This window comes from Panthera onca, chromosome B1 (assembly GCF_046562875.1).
Source record: "Panthera onca isolate mPanOnc1 chromosome B1, mPanOnc1 haplotype 2, whole genome shotgun sequence".
NCBI classification, from domain to species: Eukaryota; Metazoa; Chordata; class Mammalia; order Carnivora; family Felidae; genus Panthera; species Panthera onca.
Genome location: NC_138342.1, coordinates 21,519,646 through 21,539,026, shown reverse-complemented (window position 1 = coordinate 21,539,026; position 19,381 = coordinate 21,519,646). Strand labels below are relative to the sequence as shown.

Here is a 19,381-nt window from a genome sequence, read left to right as displayed (position 1 = left end):
CAGATGGAAATAGCAACTCATTGTCTTAGCTGACCCTTACGTTCCTCCAAATCCCTCCAGTCATCTCTTGGCACTTTAGTCTTAGTTTCTGCCCATATCCAAACACTGCTTGGCTCCACTGGTACACGCCAATCTGTATGATTCTTTCTGAAGATATTCCCTCAGACAGGTAAGAGCTGTGGGACAGGGTTGCTCGGGACAAAGAGTACCTGTTGAGTGCACCTGCCTTGGCAGGATGTATATGACCCTATGTTTCCTGAAATATGAAATATGATTTTTTTTTTTTTTAGAGAGAGAGAGAGTGAGCGAGCTGGGGAGTGGGGCAGAGGAAAAGGGAGAGACAGAGAATATCAAGTAGACTCCACCCTCAGCAGAGAACCAGACATGGGGGTCTGTCCCACAACCTTGGGATCATGGCCTGACCCAAAATCAAGAGTCAGACACTCAACTGACTGAGCCACCCAGGCGCCCCTGAAATTAATTTCTTAGTCTTGAAAGATGCTTAATACAGAGTGCTCTGACTTCGGTGAAAGTGCTCTTTGCCTAAAGATAATCTGGAGATTTACTACCTACTTTTAGTCATTTTAATTTTAATTTTAAAAAAAGTCTTACTTTGTTCTTATTTATGATGTTTTGATTTCTTAACTAAGGCAAAATTATTTTATTATTTTAACTTCCATTGTACCTATTGAATCCATTTCTTTCACTAAAATAAAAGAACATTCTTAAAGATAGGAATAGTACCTAATTCAAATACCAACCCTTGACAACTGGCAAAGAGCCTAGCATTATACTCTAATATTTCCTAGCAACGGGGGTGGAAAACCTAAGAAATTCAGAGTTATGCCTCTTTTTAAAAATAAAATAAATAAAGAATCACAAACCGATATATGACTGTTAAAAAAAAGTGAAACAATCTACAGCTGGATAAAGAAAAGGTTAATAATCCTTTCTTTTTCCATTCTGCTTTCCCAAAGAAAAGAATGTTATTTGTGTTGTATTTATAACATTATTTGTAATTTGTATTCTTCCATAGCTTTCTCCACATTTGTACAAATATATAATTATATGTAAGGGTTTTGGTTGTCATTTTTTAACATAAACTGGAATCATACGATACTCATTCAGCTTCTCTAACTTAGACATATCATGGTCATCCCTCTATGTTAGCAAGTATACATCTGTCTTTCTTCTTAATAGCTAAATACACTGTAATATTTTTAAAGCTGTGCCATAGACTGACCATAATTTATTTAATCTTTCTCCTGTAGATGGATACTGAAGTTGCTTGCCACCACAAATAACACTGTAATAAATATCCTTATGCACATGTGCTTTCGTATCTATGGAATACATTGACAAAGAAAGGATTATAGGCTGAGGGTTATACATAACTTTAGCTGGACTATAGTTTGCCCAACCATTTTTCAAAATCATCAATTCAGATTCCCACCAGCCACACATGAATGCACAAGTTTATCTATATCCTCACCTCTTTTAGCTTTCTCACGGATGAAAAATGGGTGTCTTATTGTCGTGTTAATTTGCACTTTCCCAAATAACAATAAAGGTGAACATCCTCTCATCTGTTTACTGGGCATCTGAATTTCTACTTCAATGATTTGCCTTTCATAACATTTTTCTATTAGGTTATAATTATTTTATTAATTTGTCAGTCTATTTATAATGAGGATTAATGCTTTGTCATTTGAATTACAAATACTTTTTCTTCAAAAAAAAAGTGTTTGATTCTTGTTTATGGTATACATTGACAACTTTTTAAAAATTCCCTATAGCTTTGGGGTTTTTTGTTTGTTTGTTTGTTTGTTTTTTGCTTAGGCAAGGCTATCTTACCATATGTTTATACAAATATTTTTATATCTTTTCTAAAATTACTATTTTTATTTAAATATTTATAATCTACTTGTAACTTATCTTTACATATGATGAGCAAAAGGTCTGTTTTCTTTCTGAAAGATGGTTAATTATCAGCATCATTTATTCAATAAACCATAAATTTCCAACTGAAATAAAACTTTATTACTTCTCTATCAGAAATGGACAGATTCGGCAGGTTGAAAACCAATGATAAAGTTGAATACAACAACACCATCCATTAGCTGGATATAATAGACATCTATACACTACCTCATCCAACAACAGCAGAATGGAAATGCTTCTCAAGCTAACATGGGACATTCACCAAGACAGACCACATTCTGGGTCATAAGACACCCTTAACAAATTTAAAAGAATAAAAATCACACAATGTCTGCTCTTAGATCACAGTGCAATTAAACTAGAAATCAGTAACAGAAAGACAACTGAAAAATGACCAAATACTTAGACAACATATTTCTAATAACACATGGGTCAAATAAGAGCTCTCAAGATAAATTTAAAATATTTTGAACTAAATAAAAATGAAAATGCAACTTACGAAAATTTGTGGGATGCACGAAAGTAGTGCTTAAAGATAAATTTATAGCATTGAATGAATAGATTAGAAAACAAGAAAAATCTAAAAACAATAATTTTAGTTCCCACCTTAGGAAACTAGAAAAAGAAGAGCAAATTAAATCCAAAGTAAGCAGAAAAAAGTAATCATAATATTTAGAGCAAAAATAAATGAAACTGAAAACAGAAGATCAATAGAGAAAAATCATCAAAACCAAAGCTGGTTTTTTGAAAAGATTAGTAAAACTGATGAGTCTCTAGCCAGATTAATAAGGAAAAAAGAGAGAGGACACAAACTGCTAATTTTGGAAATGAAAGTGGGAATATCGCTACAGATCCTTGGACATTAAAAGGATAATAAAGTGGTACTATAAACAACTGGGTACCCACAGATTTTATAACCAAGTGAAATGGACCAATTATATGAAGAACACAGTTTGCCAAAATTCACACAAAAAAGAAACAGACAATCTTGAATAGGCCGATATCTATTAAAGTAGTTGATTCAATAATTCATAACCTTCCAAAACAGACAGTACTAAGCCCAGAGGGGTTCACTACCGACCATTTAAGAAAGACATTCTAGGGGCGCTTGGGTGGCTCAGTTGGTTGAGTGTCCAACTTCGGCTCAGGTCATGATCTCCCGGTCCGTGAGTTCGAGCCCCGCGTCGGGCTCTGGGCTGACAGCTCAGAGCCTGGAGCCTGTTTCAGATTCTGTGTCTCCCTCTCTCTCTGACCCTCCCCCGTTCATGCTCTGTCTCTCTCTGTCTCAAAAATAAATAAACGTTAAAAAAAAAAAGATTAAAAAAAAAAAAAGACATTCTACCAATCCTCTACAATCTCTGTCAGAAAACAGAAGTGGGGAAATACTTCCTAGCTCATTCTATAAGGTCAACATTGCCCTAACACCAAAACAGACAAAAATATCACAATAATAGAAAAGAGACCAATATCACTCATGGACATAGAAAAAAAAAATCCTCAACAAAAGAGTAGCAAAATTGAATCCAACAATGTATAAAAAGAACTGTACACCAGGACCACATGGGATTTACCACAGGTTTATAAAGCTGGTTCAACATTTAAAAATCAATTAATGTAATCTATCACATCATGGGTTAACAAGAAAAAAAAACCATGATTACATCAATAGAAAAAGTAAAAGCATTTGACAAAATACAACACCCATTTATAATAAAAACTCTCATAAATTAGAAATAGAGGGGAACTTCCTCAACTTTATAAAGAATAGCTACAAAAATACTTACAGCTATCGTAATGCTTATGCTGAGAAACTCAAAGCTTTCCCCCTAAAATTAGGTACAAGGTAAGGATGTCCCCTCTCACCACTCCTTTTCAACATCATAGTGGAAGTTCTAGCTAATATAAGACAGGAAAAGGAAATAAATGGTACACAGATTCACAATGAAGAAGTAAAACTGTCTTTGTTTGCAAATGACATGACTGTCTATGTAGAAAACCCAAAAGATTTGACAAACAAAACCTCCTGGAACTGGGGCGCCTGGGTGGCTCAGTCGGTTAAGCGTCCGACTTCGGCTCAGGTCACGATCTCACAGTATGTGAGTTCGAGCCCCGTGTCGGGCTCTGTGCTGACTGCTCAGAGCCTGGAGCCTGCTTCAGATTCTGTGTCTCCCTCTCTCTCTGACCCTCCCCCATTCATGCTCTGTCTCTCTCTGTCTCAACAATAAATAAATGTTAAAAAAAAAAAATTAAAAACAAAACAAAACAAAACCTCCTGGAACTAATAAGCAATTACAGCAAGATTGCAAGATAAAAAGGTTAATATTCAAAAGCCAATCATGTTCAATGAACAAGAGTTGTACAAGCAATGAACAAGAGGAATTTGAAATTAAAAACACAATACCATTTACACCAGCCCCCCAAAGAATAATTTCAACTTAGATAGAAATCTAACAAAATATGTGTAAGATCTACATGAGCAAAGCCACAAAATTCTGATGAATGAAATCAAAGAAAAGTTGAATAAGTGGAGAGATATTTCATGTTCATAGATAGGAAGAATCAATATTGTCAATCATATGGCAATACATATCTTGTATGATTGACATGGCAATACATATCTTGTATCTTGTATACAGATACAAGATATGTATTCTTTCTAACTTGATCTATAGATTCAATGCAATCCCAATCAAAATCCCAGGAAGATATTTTGTGGATACTGACAAACTGATTATCTAGAGTTTTTTATCATGTGGTAAAAGACCCAAAGTAGCCAACACAATACTGAAGGAGAAAGAGGAAATTTTAAAGTTTATATCAAGAAATAAAAGACCCAGAATAGCCAACACAATACTGAAGGAGAAGAGCAATGTTGGAGGACTGATATTGCTCAACTTCAAGACTTACTATAAAACTACAGTAATTAAGGCAATGTGGTATTGGCAAAAGAATAGACAAATCAATGGAACAAAACAGATTCCAGAAACAGACCAACATAAATATAGTCAACTGATCTTTGATAAAGAAGTAAAGGAAATATGAGGGAGCAAAAACCAAAAACCAATCTTTACAAAAAGGAGGATAAAACAAGTGAACATCCACATGCAATCATCATCATCATCATCATCGTCATCATCTAGATACAGACCTTACACCCTTCACAAAAATTAACTCAAAATAAATCACAGACTTAAATGTAAAGTGGAAAACTACAAAACTCATAGGGATAATACAGGAGAAAACCAAGATGACCTTAGATATGGTGATGCCTTTTTAGATATAATCAAAGACATGATCCATAAAAAGAAATAATGGATGGGCTGGCTGCATTAAAATTAAACACTTGTGCTCTGCAAAAGACAATGTCAAGAAAATGAGAAAACAAGCCACTGGCCAGGAAAAAAAATATTTGCAAAAGATATATCTGATAAAGGACTTTTACCCAAAATATACAAAGAACTCTTAAAACTCAACAAGAAAATAAACAACGCAATTAAAAAATGGGCTATAGAGCTCAACAGACACCTCAACAAAGAAGACTTACAAATAGGAAATAAGCATATGAAAAGACGTTCCACATCATATGTCATGAGGGAAATGTAAATGAAAACAACAATGAAATACCACTACATACCTACATGTATTCATATTTACGTTATTGCCTATAATTTACAAATTCCCATAGGGAATTTCATGTTAATTGCTATTCTAAGTAGTAATTTGTAATCATATTTGTAATGTTTTTTATTATAAATTAATGATAAATACCCTTCATAACCAATGCTAGGAAACTAATAAATATTTCAATAAAAGAAAGTCATTAAATTTTTAATCTTAGTGCAGTATGCTTCCATAAAGAAGTATATCTTCAAAGTGCTGTGAATAACTTAAAGTTTTAGGTGTAAGAGAGAGTTTGGCTGAACACAGAGTCAAAGCCATTAGGGAATAAGTGACCTGTAAATAAGACAGGCCAGGCAACATGTAGTACAGAATGAAAAGAAGATCAAAATGGAATTCTTACAAATACGAGCCCTTAACGTCCAGCAAAGGAACTCAAAATGGACATGAAAAAAAAAAAAAAAAAAAAGAAGAAAAGAAAGAAAGAAAGAAAGAAAGAAAGAAAGAAAGAAAATGAAGAGCTACGAAAACAGGGCAAACTAAAGAGCAGGAATACTTCAAGGGCAGAGTAAGCAAGAGTATCAAACACAGTAGACGTAAAGACTAAAATGTGTCCACTGTTCTTTGGTGTATGCCAGACCATGGTAGACTGAGTAATTAATGGAAGTGGATGCCTCCAACACAGACTTTTCTTTCAGAAGGTTTCGCTATAAAAGTACAGGAGGCAAGAACAGGTGCTGATGCAAGTAAGTTTACAGATGTGGTGGAAGGAATCTGAGCGAGTCTCTTATGATGATTTCTGTTTTCTCCAGGAAGGAGAAGATGAGGCGTTTTGCTAAGACTCTGAAAAGAAGTGTTGAGGAGAATGAAAGTCAGAAACAGGCACTATGAAGACTGAATGCGCTGACCAGGAAAATCTAGGAAGGTCAGGCATTGTTATTGACCTGGGGAAGGTTGTGGAGAAACTTATGAACTCACTAAAGAAAATTTTAATTAATACTAGTCCTGGCTATTTTATCAGTAAGCAAGTACCTAAAACAAAGTAGAGAAGAATTTTCAGTATTCTTTAGCAAACTAAATTAAGCAAAAAAATTTAAAATAGGATGAATGTTTACTAAATATGGATATCCTGATAGGCACTTAGAGATTTGCATATAAGAATATATACAAAAGCAATCTTTTTAAATGTGTGACATATTTCCTTAATAAGAGAAAAAAATCAAAGTAAATAATGTTCTAGTGAAATAAATTAATTACTAGGAACTTAAATCATTAAATCCAGTCTATCTATTGAGATAAGATTTTTAAAAATATCTTCATGGATCTGAAATGTGAAATATTCCACTTATCTCTGTAACTCCTCAATTATGATGCATTTCTATGTGTCGCTTATTTTAAGTGATTGAAAAAAAGTTCTGATAAAGTATTCTTGATAAGAAACGACTATTCTTCCCTCCCACCCCACCCTCCCACCCACCCTACCCCACCTACAACAATTATTTTGGAACTGCTTTAGTTTGTTGAGGTCATACTTTTACACCTGAAAATAAGTGAAAGTGATGGAAAGTGTTTTATTCAATGAAATCAAGGTTGCTTTTCTGCAAATATTAATTTCTATTTCCAGACTTGCCATTGTGCATTTAAAGATTAAGACGACGGGACACCTGGGTGGCTCAGTTGGTTAAGCGTCCAACTTCTGATTTCAGCTCAGGTCATGACCTCATGATTTGTGAATTCAAGCCCTGAGTTGGGCTCTGTGCTGACAGTGCAGAGCCTGCTTGTGATCCTCTCTCTCCCTGTCTCTCTGACCCTCCCCTGCTCATGCTCGCTCTCTCTCTCTCAAAATAAATAAACTTAAAAAAAATTAAGATGACTATAAGCTCCAAAATTCAAGTGTGAAAACTGCCTTTGAACATTATAATAAAATACCATTTTTTATTGGAACTTAATTGGGATTACTATTCTTATTCTAGGATGACACTTATTTTTTTTTTAAGTAGTCTCCATGCCCAACACGGAACTTGAACTCATGACCTTGAGATCAAGAGTCTGATGTTCTACCAACTGAGCCACCCAGGTGCCCCTCTAGGATGATACTTCTGGAAAAATTCTAAATTTGTTTCTAAAATAGTAGCATTTAGTTCCTCTGGAGAGACAAGTTTTGTTAATCTAGCTCCTGATGAGTGATCTTGGTAGGTCACCTACACAGTTAGATCGACAAGAGTTACCGTCTCTTCTCCAAGAGTTGACACTCTCCCCCAAAATGCCCAATGTACACTCACTTCTGTTCTGTAAACTGTTACTTCTAGTGTCACCACAAAAGATACCAATATCATTTGGTCTAAAACTTCTTGGAACTCAATCACAAGGTTTATTCTTTCAGAAAGGAAGCAAGTAATTTTTGACAGTGATGTTTAAAGCACACACATACACAGAAAAGCACACATGTAACATAATTTGCAAGAGTCAGAGGTGTACTTCTTACAATAATATGAATAGTTGATTTTCTTAAAAACCATTACTCTAAATTACAATTAATTTATAATAAAACTATGCAACATGTAAGTATTATTTTATTACTATCATTAATGTTGACCATTCATGTCAGGCACTGTGTTAGAAGACATAGATATCATTTCATTTGATTCTCATAACCACCTTATGATATAAATATTATTACCTATATTTCAGCATGGGTAAATTGAGGTTTCAAGAAATTTAACTCACTCAATGGCACATTTTACGTAAGCTTGGAGTTGAAACCAGGTCCATATAATTCCAAAACCCAAGCTTTTTTTTTTTTTTTTTAAGTTTATTTTGAGAGAGAGAGAAAAGTGCTGGTGCACGTGGGGAAGGAGCAGAGAGAGGGAGAGAGAGAATCCCAAGCAGGCCTCACACCATCAGCGTGGGGCCCAACGTGGGGCTTGATCTCATGAAACATGAGATCATAACCTGAAGCCAAAATCAAGAGTCAGATGCTTAACTGACTCAGGCATCCCCTGCAAAACCCATGCTTTCAACCACTAGGCTAGGGAGCTATTAGTTCACTACTTATTAAAAATCTTTAAATGGATGGGTTATATGATCAATGGGCTTTAAGCAAAATAAAAATTTTTTTTCAAAAGGAATCAATGTTTTATATAATTGTTCCTTATTGAATCTGTTACTTACCTGTTGGTGATTTCTCTTCATATTCATTTTATTTCATAAAATAAAATGTTTCTGTACTAAGAAAACTAATATTGCCACATAATCTGTCAGTTTTTAGAACCCTAAAAATAGTGCATGTTTCAAAAGCAACTGTAGGGAGAAAGTGCTCATTTACATATACTGAGTGGTCCTTTATCTCTCCTTATTCTAATATCCCAGTTCTTTTACATGTCTTCACTGATCTCCACTGGCAGACTCCATTTCTTAAAATTTTATTTACTGCTCTTGTACATATAAGTTTAAAATATCCAACTAATTATCAATAACAAAAACTTCCATGTTAAGCACGCAGTGATTATATTCTATGTTAATCTTGTCTTAGAACTCAAAACTACAGTGATTTTTGTAAATGAAAAAGGGGGTAAACATATAAGGCTAAGAAACCAAAATTAAAAAAAAAAAGTATTTCTATTTTGAATAATTGGTTACTGGGGCACCTGGTGGCTCAGTCAGTTAGGGTCCAGCTTTGCCTCAGGTCATGATCTCACAGCACGTGGGTTGGAGCCCCGCATCGGGCTCTATGCTGACTGCTCAGAGCCCGGAGCCTACTTCGGATTCCGTGTCCCCCTCTCTCTCCGCCCCTCCCCTGCTCACACTCTGCCTCTCTCTCTCTCAAAAATAAATAAACATTTAAAAAATTAAAAAAAAAACAACAATGTGAATCACTGGTCATTGAAGAATAAATGTCAATAAGCTCAAATTTAGCCTATCTTCTTTGACTCTTACCTCAGGTTGACTGGAAATATTCAAAATGAGAGCCCATAATTCCGCTCTCAGTGCTGTGGGGCTTCCTTGTCTGATATACTGTTGAGCAGCGGCACTATCTTGTTCTGCTAGAACTGGCAAAAGTAGAGTAAAATCTCATTACAAATTTCATAATATAAGACAACACTGAAATATTTTAACTAAAAATCTTTGGGGAAGCTAATATTTCATCTCTATATCTAACATAATTACATCACGTCTTGACAGCCTTCTTGTACTCTCTGAATTTTGATGTGGCCCTGTTTACAGCCCTAGACATGTTGAGTCCGAAATTCCTCTACCTCCCACCCAATTTGGTAAAAATTTTTAATGTAGGTACTTTGAAATCACTTTGTTCCACGGATCTGAAACTAGTGATATAGACACATAAATTTCTTAGGCATATTCTCTAAGTCAGGAATGTTCTAGTATTTTGAAGTACTATGGTATTTGAAGTATTATGGCTAAGAATTATAAAGAATTTGATGACTTCTTAGCTATTTCCCAAAATCAACAGAAAAGAGAGATTTTTTTAAAAAAGAACTAAAAACAGAAAAGAACTAATAATCTTTTAAGAAGGCCAAAAGCTCTTTATAATCAGCCAAGTTCACAAAATTAAGATATTATGCTTTTGCTTTCATTTTCTTTTTATTTTCTTTAATGAAAATACCAGCTATTAAGTCTGAAAATAAAGGCTCTCCCAAAACACACAAAACAAAAATAAAAGCAAAAAAAGACATATCAGACAACTGCCGATATTTGTCTAATATATTATTTTATTCTTAAAAGAAAAGGGAAAAAACTTGTACTAAATGAAAATGACATAACCAAAAGAAACAAAGGGATCATATAAAAGAGATGAGACATGGGGCGCCTGGGTGGCTCAGTTGGTTAAGTGTCCAACTTCGGCTCAGGTCATGATCTCGCTGTCTGTGAGTTCGAGCCCTGTGTCGGGCTCTGTGCTGACAGCTCAGAGCCCGGAGCCTGTTTCAGATTCTGTGTCTCCCTCTCTCTCTGACCCTCTCCCGTTCATGCTCTGTCTCTCTCTGTCTCAAAAATAAATAAACTTAAAAAAAAAAAAAGATATGAGACATATTCCTTAATTTGCAACTCTGTTTAATGAAAACGTCAAACATACGAGTAAAAAATGATGTCTTGAATAAATATTATTTTGAAAAATTGAAGTATGGAGTTTAGAACATGACAATCGCCCTAGAAGGTACATTCTGACACAAAGACTTATCTGCACTTCACATTTCAAAGACAAAATAAGATTTATAAAAACAAGGAGAAGAATCTTCAAAAGATAGGGAAAAAATTATTCCCCAGAACACTAAGGGCCGCTTTGGGTATTAAGTCTTACCATTGTGAACAGTCATTGAGAAGTACAGCTTCTCCTAATGCAGGGGCATATTCCAATTAACGCTAATGAGAAGTGTGTGGGCGCATGAAAGAGACAGCCTTCCTCTTTGATTTTAAAATGAAATTCTGCTGAATGGATTAAGCTCACATTTTCGAAGAATGTGTGTCTGCATTTATTATTTCCTTTTTAGTGAACCATCTGTGTTCTTCTTTATCTAACATTTATTGATGAAGCCAAAATGATGCATTCCTCCTCTTTATAAAGATTCCCATTATGTTACCTACATAGTTAAATAGTACTCTTTTTTAGATTTTTAGCTTTCCAGAGATTGAATTTCAGTTGGAGGTACATGATGCAGACATTTACTTAAGACTGTTTCATTTTCAGAAATCATAATTAGTAGAATCAAAAGCTTACCTTTTTGCCCAATACGTACATGCTCATTTTCAAAAAGTTCTAAAAATGATAAAATTATTAGACACAAGTATGATCAACCACATTTATAACAACATAGGTATATTTTTTTCTGGTATTGATACTGTTAATTATTTCTAAAGCTGAATGGTTCTGTATAAAACTATAAGAATATTTATCTTTATATATAGAAAAATCTTTTTTGTAAGTTGTTTAAAGCTTATGGAAATTAAAAGGGAGTTATGTACATTTAATCAGAAGAAGAAACTGATAACTAATTTTCCATTGTTAAAATAAAACAGAATATCTTTTCACAACAGAAAAAAGGTCCACTCATCTTGACAGTTTCATTTGCAAAGCCCTACTGCTGCTCTAATCTGCCATGAAAGCATAGCTAAAAAAATAAAGCCTTAATGCTATTATAAATCCCACTACACAAATGCCATTTTAAAAGATTATATGGGAGAAACAAAGATTTGCTTTTAAAGTACCCATCATAATGGCAAAAAACTCATAAACTAAACCACATTAAAAAAAACTTCTCTTTATCAAAAGACACCATTGAGAGTGAAAATGTAAGTCACAGAGTGGGAGAGTATCTGTGCAATACACATATCTGGCAAAGGACTTGTATCCAGAACATGTAAAGAACTCTTGGTAAAGACAGACAACTATCTGACCCAATAGGCAAAATATGTGACAGGTTCTTTACAAAAGAGGAGACCCAAAGGACCAGTAAAGTTATGAAAAGAGGCTCAACCACATTAGTCATCAGAGAAACACAATGAAAACCATTATGAAATATACACCCATCATTAACGCCTAAAATGAAAATCCTGACAATTCTAAATGCAAAGTAAGTGGAGCAAATGAACTTTTCGTACAAAGGTGGTGGGAATGTAAATTAGTGCAGCCACTTGGAAAACCATGCACATCCTAGAACAATTAGCAATTTACTCTCAGGTGTACACCTTAATGCACGCATATGTGTACCAAGGAACATATACTAGAATATTCATGGCAGCAATAATGGTAATAACCAAATAGTGGGAACAACTCAACTGATCATCAACAGTAGAACTCATCAACAGTATGATTCCATATCTATAAAGTACAAAATAGGCAAAAGTAGCCTATGATGTTAGAAGTCAGGATGGTTAAGCAAAAATAATATAAAAACAGGGAGGGGGACAAAAACATAAGAGACTCTTAAATATGGAGAACAAACAGAGGGTTACTGGAAGGGTGGTGAAGGGGAATGGGCTAAATGGGTAAGGGACATTAATGAATCTACTCCTGAAATCATCGTTGCACTATATGCTAACTAACCTGGATGTAAATTAAAATTAAAAATAAGTAAAATAAATTAAATTTTTAAAAAAGTCAGGATAGTTGTCACCCACGGAGGTGGCAGAGACTGGAGGTGTGCCTGGAGGCTTCTAGGATGCTGGTAATGTTCTTATTTCTTGATGGAGTCAGAGGTTTCATAATTGTGCTCACGTGGTAAAAATTCACTGATCTGTATACTTATGATTTGTGCCCTTTTCACTATGTACACTATACTTCTATAAGTTATTTAAAAATTAAGAGCAAAAAAAGAAAAGGATACTGACACTATAAGGGGAAAACTTTTAGCTCTTCTCTCCATCTCAGAGAAAATCCGTTTGTCAACTTCCTTTCTTCCTCTACCCACAATCTGACAAAGGAGGAGCTGTTAATGGGATTTGTTAGATTTTACAACAGTGATTAGTTCGCCTTTTCTCACAAATGGGATAATGGTGTGTTAAGGGTCATGAACTTAACATGTGACTGTCTGGGTAAGTAGAACCTGGGTCTCCCGGCAACCTGGTGACCATCTTGGCACTTGATTCCCTCCTGAGCAGAATGCTCGTGCTTAGACACTTCAGAGCTCTTATCTGAACTCAGTGGCCTGCTGGTGGCCAGACCTGGGCATTGAGGGAGAGGGAGACCTGTCCTGGCCTAATATTTTAATGCAGTTTTCTAAAAAGCCTGTTCTGTGATCCCCGGGGTCAGCCCAGCTGACCAATACAAAATGGTACTCTACTTCATTCTTCCATGTGTTGATATTTTCAGTGTTAGATATTTTTTTTAGATTTAAAAAATTACCATAAAGCTGGTTTTACTAAATACAATATTTGAAGCAGAGTACTCTATTCTTTTAGTTTATTTTATTCCTAATGGCTCTGAAGTTGAGCAGATTATACAATGACCAAGCAAAGCGTTTGGGATGACTGCCAACACACAATCATTTTCTATGACTAAAGTATTTGAATATATTTACTCCAAAGCCTGTATATAAAATAACAATACCAGTTTCATTTTAATTAGCTGCCATTAGCTTCTAACTGCCAAAGCTCAGTGACCAAAGAATCAAATGTTGTCAGCCAATTCTTGTCTCTTGTAAAAATGGATGACACTACTGGATGGTAATAGTGCTTTATCACTAAAAGTAGTAGGAAATAAAAATAAAAAAAAACCTTCTTTATAGAATTTAACTATTCAATCATGTGACATACAATGACTTTGCTTTGTAAGTGCTATTTTCTAGTCCAAGAATAAGAAGCCAAAAAAAGTCAGAACCAGAATTTCCAATCCGTTACTTAAAAAATGCTTGTTATGCTGTTATTGACTACGTTAATAAATACATCTATATTAGTAAATCTTGCTTGGGAAAAAAAAGTGCTCTGGTGAAATGAATTGGGGAGATTCTAAGCTAGAAGTTTACTTAGGATTTCTCATAGTCTTAAAGATAGTGACACAAACTAAAGATCTTAAAAATGTATATGACACAGCCTTTCTCAAACCTCATTTAGCAGTAAGATCCTCTGTTTCACAGGACATCTATCTGATGAATGCTTCATGGAACACACTTCAGAAAATGCTGAGCCAACTAAAGCTGCTTTTTCTTTTAGAAATAATAAACTGTTGAAAATGTCTATTCAGCAAAATCCCATCTCATAAGTTCATTAGTATGTATATTCAGGCAATAATATCAAACACATGACCCCCCCCTTTATCAAAAAGCCTTATGAAAGAGTATTGATCTTGCTTATCCTTCTAGCATGAGTCTTCTACATGGTTTCCATTTTAAGTATGTAGATGTGTACATATGTGTATTTAAAATAATGAATATTCATGAGAGTTTGTAGGAATAATGGATATGTCTAACTTTAGATTATTTTAAAATCTGGATTCCGTATTATAAAGGTAAGGATTTTTCTCCTGACTCTTATTTATGTAAAAGCTGTTAAGCTAGTAAGTAGGATATGTACCTCAAATATGAAAACTGAGTTAAGAGTATTGATAAAACATAAGTGACACAGGTTTTTAAAGACGGATATAGTGCCTTTAAGTCAGAGTACACTTAATCCTAAATATAAAACTTGCCTCTAGCCAGACACAAGTATTGGCAACATTTCAAACCGTTAGCAGCACAGTTCCAGTTTGACCAAAGCCACAGACATAGACCAAAACATTAAAAATACCCATGAATTCTAGGCAAAAGTAGTTACCTATAACCCTGTTCTTCTTTCTAAGTAATACTGTTGGTTAGCAATTCTCAAATCATGTAAAAATCCAAGTACTATATCACTGAAATCAATCTCATTGGATAGACACCAATTTAACCCAATTTCTAGCAGTATTCCTTTGAGAAGTAGAGAGTAAAAATAAATGCATCAACTAAAGAGATTATCAATCTCCTCTGGGAAGATAGAAGTGCTCCTTCCTCTGCTCCAACTGCCCCTTGTATGCAAGAATAGCAAATACCACACTGAGTCTTATCTATATCTGTATTTCTACTATACCTTCCCTAAGAGTAAAGATTATGTCATATCTATGTGTTCACTAGTCCCTGGCCGTTAGCAGGGTCTCACGTTTGTGAATCAAAGAAGAAAGAACTACACTCTAGATTAAGAAAAATATTGGGTCTTCTAAAGCATAGCTACTATAGAGTCTAGAACAACTTTAAGCAATTCTTGAGGATAATTTAAAAGTAAAAAACATAAATATCATTCAAGGTTGTAGTATTATTTCCTTTTCCTTTTGTTGTATATGGCTATCACTGGCCATGAACAGAAATATAGGATATCTGCCTTAATCTGTTCAGATTGCTACAACAAAAACCCCACAGACAGCAATTTATTTGTTACAGTTCTAGGGGCTAGAAGTCCAAGATCAGGGTGCCAGCATGATGGGTTGTGGTGAAGTTCTTCTTCTGGGCTGTAGACTGCTGACTTTTCTCTGTGTCCTCACATGGTGGAAGGGGCTAGAGAGCTCTTTTACAAGGGCACTGATCTCATTCATGAGGGCACACCCTCTTGACCTAACCATTTTCCTGAGACTTCACCGAATACCATCACCTTGGGGGTTAGGAGCTCAAAATATGAATTTCAGGAGGACACAAGCATTCAAACCATAGCAATATCTTATTCTGTAAAATGTCTGATATCTTCTTATAAAATAAGAAAAGACTATCAAAGGGATCAGGAGGGGAGGCAGCAGACTTTGGAGGCAGACTGCTTAGTGTTGAATCTTGATTCTAGCACTTATTAGCTTTGTGAACTTGGGCAAGTACTTAACATCTTCACTTCTTAACTTTAAAATGATAGCAACACTTCTACCTTACACAATACTAAAAAATTTAAGACCATAATGCAGTGCTACTATATATCGCTAGGATGACTGAAACAAAGGTGGAATACATCCAGCATTAGCAAGCATATGAGACAGCTTCTACTCTCATCCCTTGCTAGTGGAAGTATAAACTGGTACTACCAGCTTTGAAAATTCTTTGGCAGTTATCTACTAAAAATGAATTTATGCGAACCTCGGGAGAGGGAAATTGCCTTTTCAGGTGTGTATTCAACAGAGGAGTATACACGTGCTCACCAAAAGAAACATACTAGGATGTTCATAGCAGCCTTGTTTGTAACAGCCGCCAACCTGAAACTTCCCAAATACTCATCAACAGTAGCAGGGATAAATAAATGTGTGGTATGTTATTACAGTGGATCGACCATCATGCAAAAAAAATGGCCCACAAATACATAAAACAATATGGTTGAATCTCATAAATATAATATTGAACAAAAGAAGTCAAACATCAAAGGGTAGATACTATATGCTTCCATTCATATTAAGTTCAAGAATTGGCAAAATCAATCTATACCGCTAGAAATCAGAATAGTGGTTATTTTTGACAAAGAGGATGAAGACTGAAGGGAGCCTCAGTATATTGATCTGGGTGGTATTTTAATAGGTGTGCCCAAATCATAAAAATCCAACGAGCCATTCTCTTATAGTATATGTACTTTTTCTTTCTTTTTTTTAAAAACTTTTAAGTAATCTCTACCCCCAGCATGGGGCTTGAACTCACAACCCAGAGATCATGAGTCATATACTCTACCGACTGAGCCAGCCAAGCACCCCCTATGCTTTTCTATATGCATTGTACATTAACAAAGTTTTAAAAATGGTAATAATACATACTTTCTAGAGCTGCTAGGGTTAAAATGAGATAATACACATCCAGCACATAGTAATGTACTCGATGACTGTTTATTAGGTTTATAATTATTATTAACAATAAGAAATAGCCAAATTCCTTATTTTATAGAGAAAGAAGCAAGTCCAGAAATGTAAAGTGACTTGTTCAAGTCCCACAGCTAGCCAGTGCAGAGGAAAGACTAGAACAATTCCACAAGATGGGCCTCCCATATTTTAAGTCAATTTTTACTTCCTGTTGATTATAGCTAAATACCAATCCGATCTTTTATGAAAAACACATTGTATTTATGCACACAAAAAAATAAAAGCTAAGGAAATTTTCTGTTTGGTTAATATTTAAAAGATACTAATTTTATACCCTAAATTTATACTAGGTAGAATATCAGTATTCAATTAACTTGATGATACAAACAATAAAAATAGATGGTAATGGCCAGTAAATGTAAATATGAGTGCTGCCAATGAGGATTTTGCCAAAAAAACTGACTTAAATATGTCTAATGACTTTTCAAAAATTACTTTAAAGACCTTCAAACAAAAATACAAAATCTAGCTGAATTCTGATCATTGCAACATACAGAGTTCTATTCAATAATTAACAATAATCAAGGAGAATCAAAAAGTATGCTTAGTTTTCAGACGTAAAAGAGTTACTAGATTAATTTGGAAATGAAAAGATGAGCCTTAAACTGACTCTCATTTATCATTAATTATATGCCATCTGAGAGAAACACTCACCAGGAGGCACTTGTGTAGAATCATCTATACCCAGCTGTCCTGTAGTTAAGCCCAATTCTACAAAGAATTCTTTCTGGAAAATAACACACATAGAATTAACATACATCTCAGTGGTTTGTCATACAGTAGAAACAAAAGTCATCTCATCTTAACATCAGCTTAAATAAAAAATCACAATGTAAAATGAATTTTTGCTTCATTTAAATATCTAAAAAGGATATTATTGCACTTTTCAGTAGTAATGCATTAGTTCAAAATTTTGCCTTTTTAAGTGATAGATGATTCAGTAAAGACATGATAATTATACTTTTGAGTAAAAAACTAATAACATTAAAATCATTCCTCAAACACAAACACACAGTATGTGTAGAATTCATCAATTTTATTTCTAAATTCATCATCTAAAATTACCAATATGATTCTCTATTTTCTGTGGTACTGTACTTCATTCTGCTTTTAATCAACTAAACACTGCAAATATCCAAAACAACTTAAATTAATTTTTAAGTAAAATTAGACTATCAAGTGTTCTGCTAAACTAAAAATAAATCAGATTTACTCTCCAGACTTCCTCCACTTATCTAGTAATGTCTAGTGAAAGTAATCATGTTTGTCTGTTATTTTTTAAATAACACAACCCCATATTGTTCACGTTATGTTTACTCCCTAAGTAATTAAATATTTCTATTAACATTTGCCTCAGTGTTTTGTTACCATTCTAATTGCTAAAACCAAACTTCCTTCTTTAAAAAATGGAATTAGTTTTAATCCTTTATAATTATGTATTACTTAAATAGTGATTTATTTGTGTCCCTCATAAGACAGTTATCCAACCTAACATTCACACTCGTTTCATTTTTGTACTGATTTTATGTAACTGATGTTATACCTCAATTTTTAACTAAATTTGTCTTTAATCTAGACAAGTTGTAAAGACAAACTAAACTTGTCTTTAATCTAGACTTCAATTGTTTGTAAAGACAAACTAAACTTGTCTTTAATCTAGACTTCAATTTATGTGTCGCATTTTTAATGACTAAAGAGGCAAAAATGTAATGTTATTTATTCATTTTCAACCACTATCTTCTATTAATTGTAAATACTCTTCCTTCATTCAAATCATTAGAATTAATGATAAGGTATTTGGTTATTTAGTAGTCTTCATCTTTATTCTACAGAAGGGACTTAGGTCCAAAAACATTTCGATATTACCTTCTGTAATCACAATGGAGAATTTTACTTTTGCTAAGACATGTTAAGGCACAGAAATAGAACTCTGAATATCCATTTTCTATTTCACTGCTCTGGACTACTTTTCACTCAACATCACCAGACTTGGGCCCTAATCTCAGATTTCTTTCAAAACTCCCCCTGGGTATTAGGCCTTCTGGAATGCCTTTCTTGATATTCCAGGCTGATATAAGCAACTCTCTATATACATGTATTACCTTTATAAACTTCTGGCAAAGTACATAATCACATCATTTTGTTACTGTTCATCTCCCCACGAACCTGAAGCTCCGAGAACATAAGGACTGTCTCTTATACATATTTGCACGCCCAGTACTTGGCACAGTGCTCAGTGACATGTAGCGGAGGGGCTCAATAATGATACTGAACCACACTGCTGAGCTCTATTCCAACCGGTTGCCTCTACGTGACTGAATTAGTAAACAGGAATGAGTCGACAACTTCACTTTAAGTTGTTTTAAAAAAGAAATGTCGTTTTAACATGGATGAGACTACATAACATTGTGAACTAGGTTTGAGAGCCATCTATTATAGGATCGTATGACTCAGTGAGCACAACCAAGTTTAATACTC

At 34.4% G+C, this 19,381-nt stretch overlaps 2 protein-coding genes across 8 annotated transcripts in view; one reads left to right on the top strand and one right to left on the bottom strand.

The window, feature by feature from the left end:
• Positions 1-19,381, bottom strand: part of TBC1D19 (TBC1 domain family member 19) — a 144,421-nt gene that overhangs the window by 67,279 nt on the left and 57,761 nt on the right. For all 3 annotated transcript variants that reach the window (XM_060655285.3, XM_060655288.3, XM_060655287.3), the window contains 3 exons: positions 17,558-17,630; positions 11,294-11,332; positions 9,496-9,608 (listed from right to left, as the gene is read on the bottom strand). In XM_060655285.3, coding sequence (XP_060511268.1) covers positions 9,496-9,608; positions 11,294-11,332; positions 17,558-17,630 — 225 coding nt within the window. The remainder of the gene's footprint in view (positions 1-9,495; positions 9,609-11,293; positions 11,333-17,557; positions 17,631-19,381) is intronic.
• LOC132692629 (small ubiquitin-related modifier 2-like) overlaps positions 1-19,381 on the top strand; it is a 44,720-nt gene that overhangs the window by 20,352 nt on the left and 4,987 nt on the right. For 3 of the 5 annotated variants that reach the window (XR_009616471.3, XR_013555320.2, XM_078446225.2), the window contains exon 3: positions 6,372-6,484. The exons of the other annotated variants lie outside the window; for them this stretch is intronic. Coding sequence is in view for 1 of the 3 variants with exons in the window: in XM_078446225.2 (XP_078302351.1) it covers positions 6,447-6,484 (38 nt within the window). In the remaining 2 variants the exon portion in view is untranslated. The remainder of the gene's footprint in view (positions 1-6,371; positions 6,485-19,381) is intronic. 5 annotated transcript variants of the gene reach the window in all.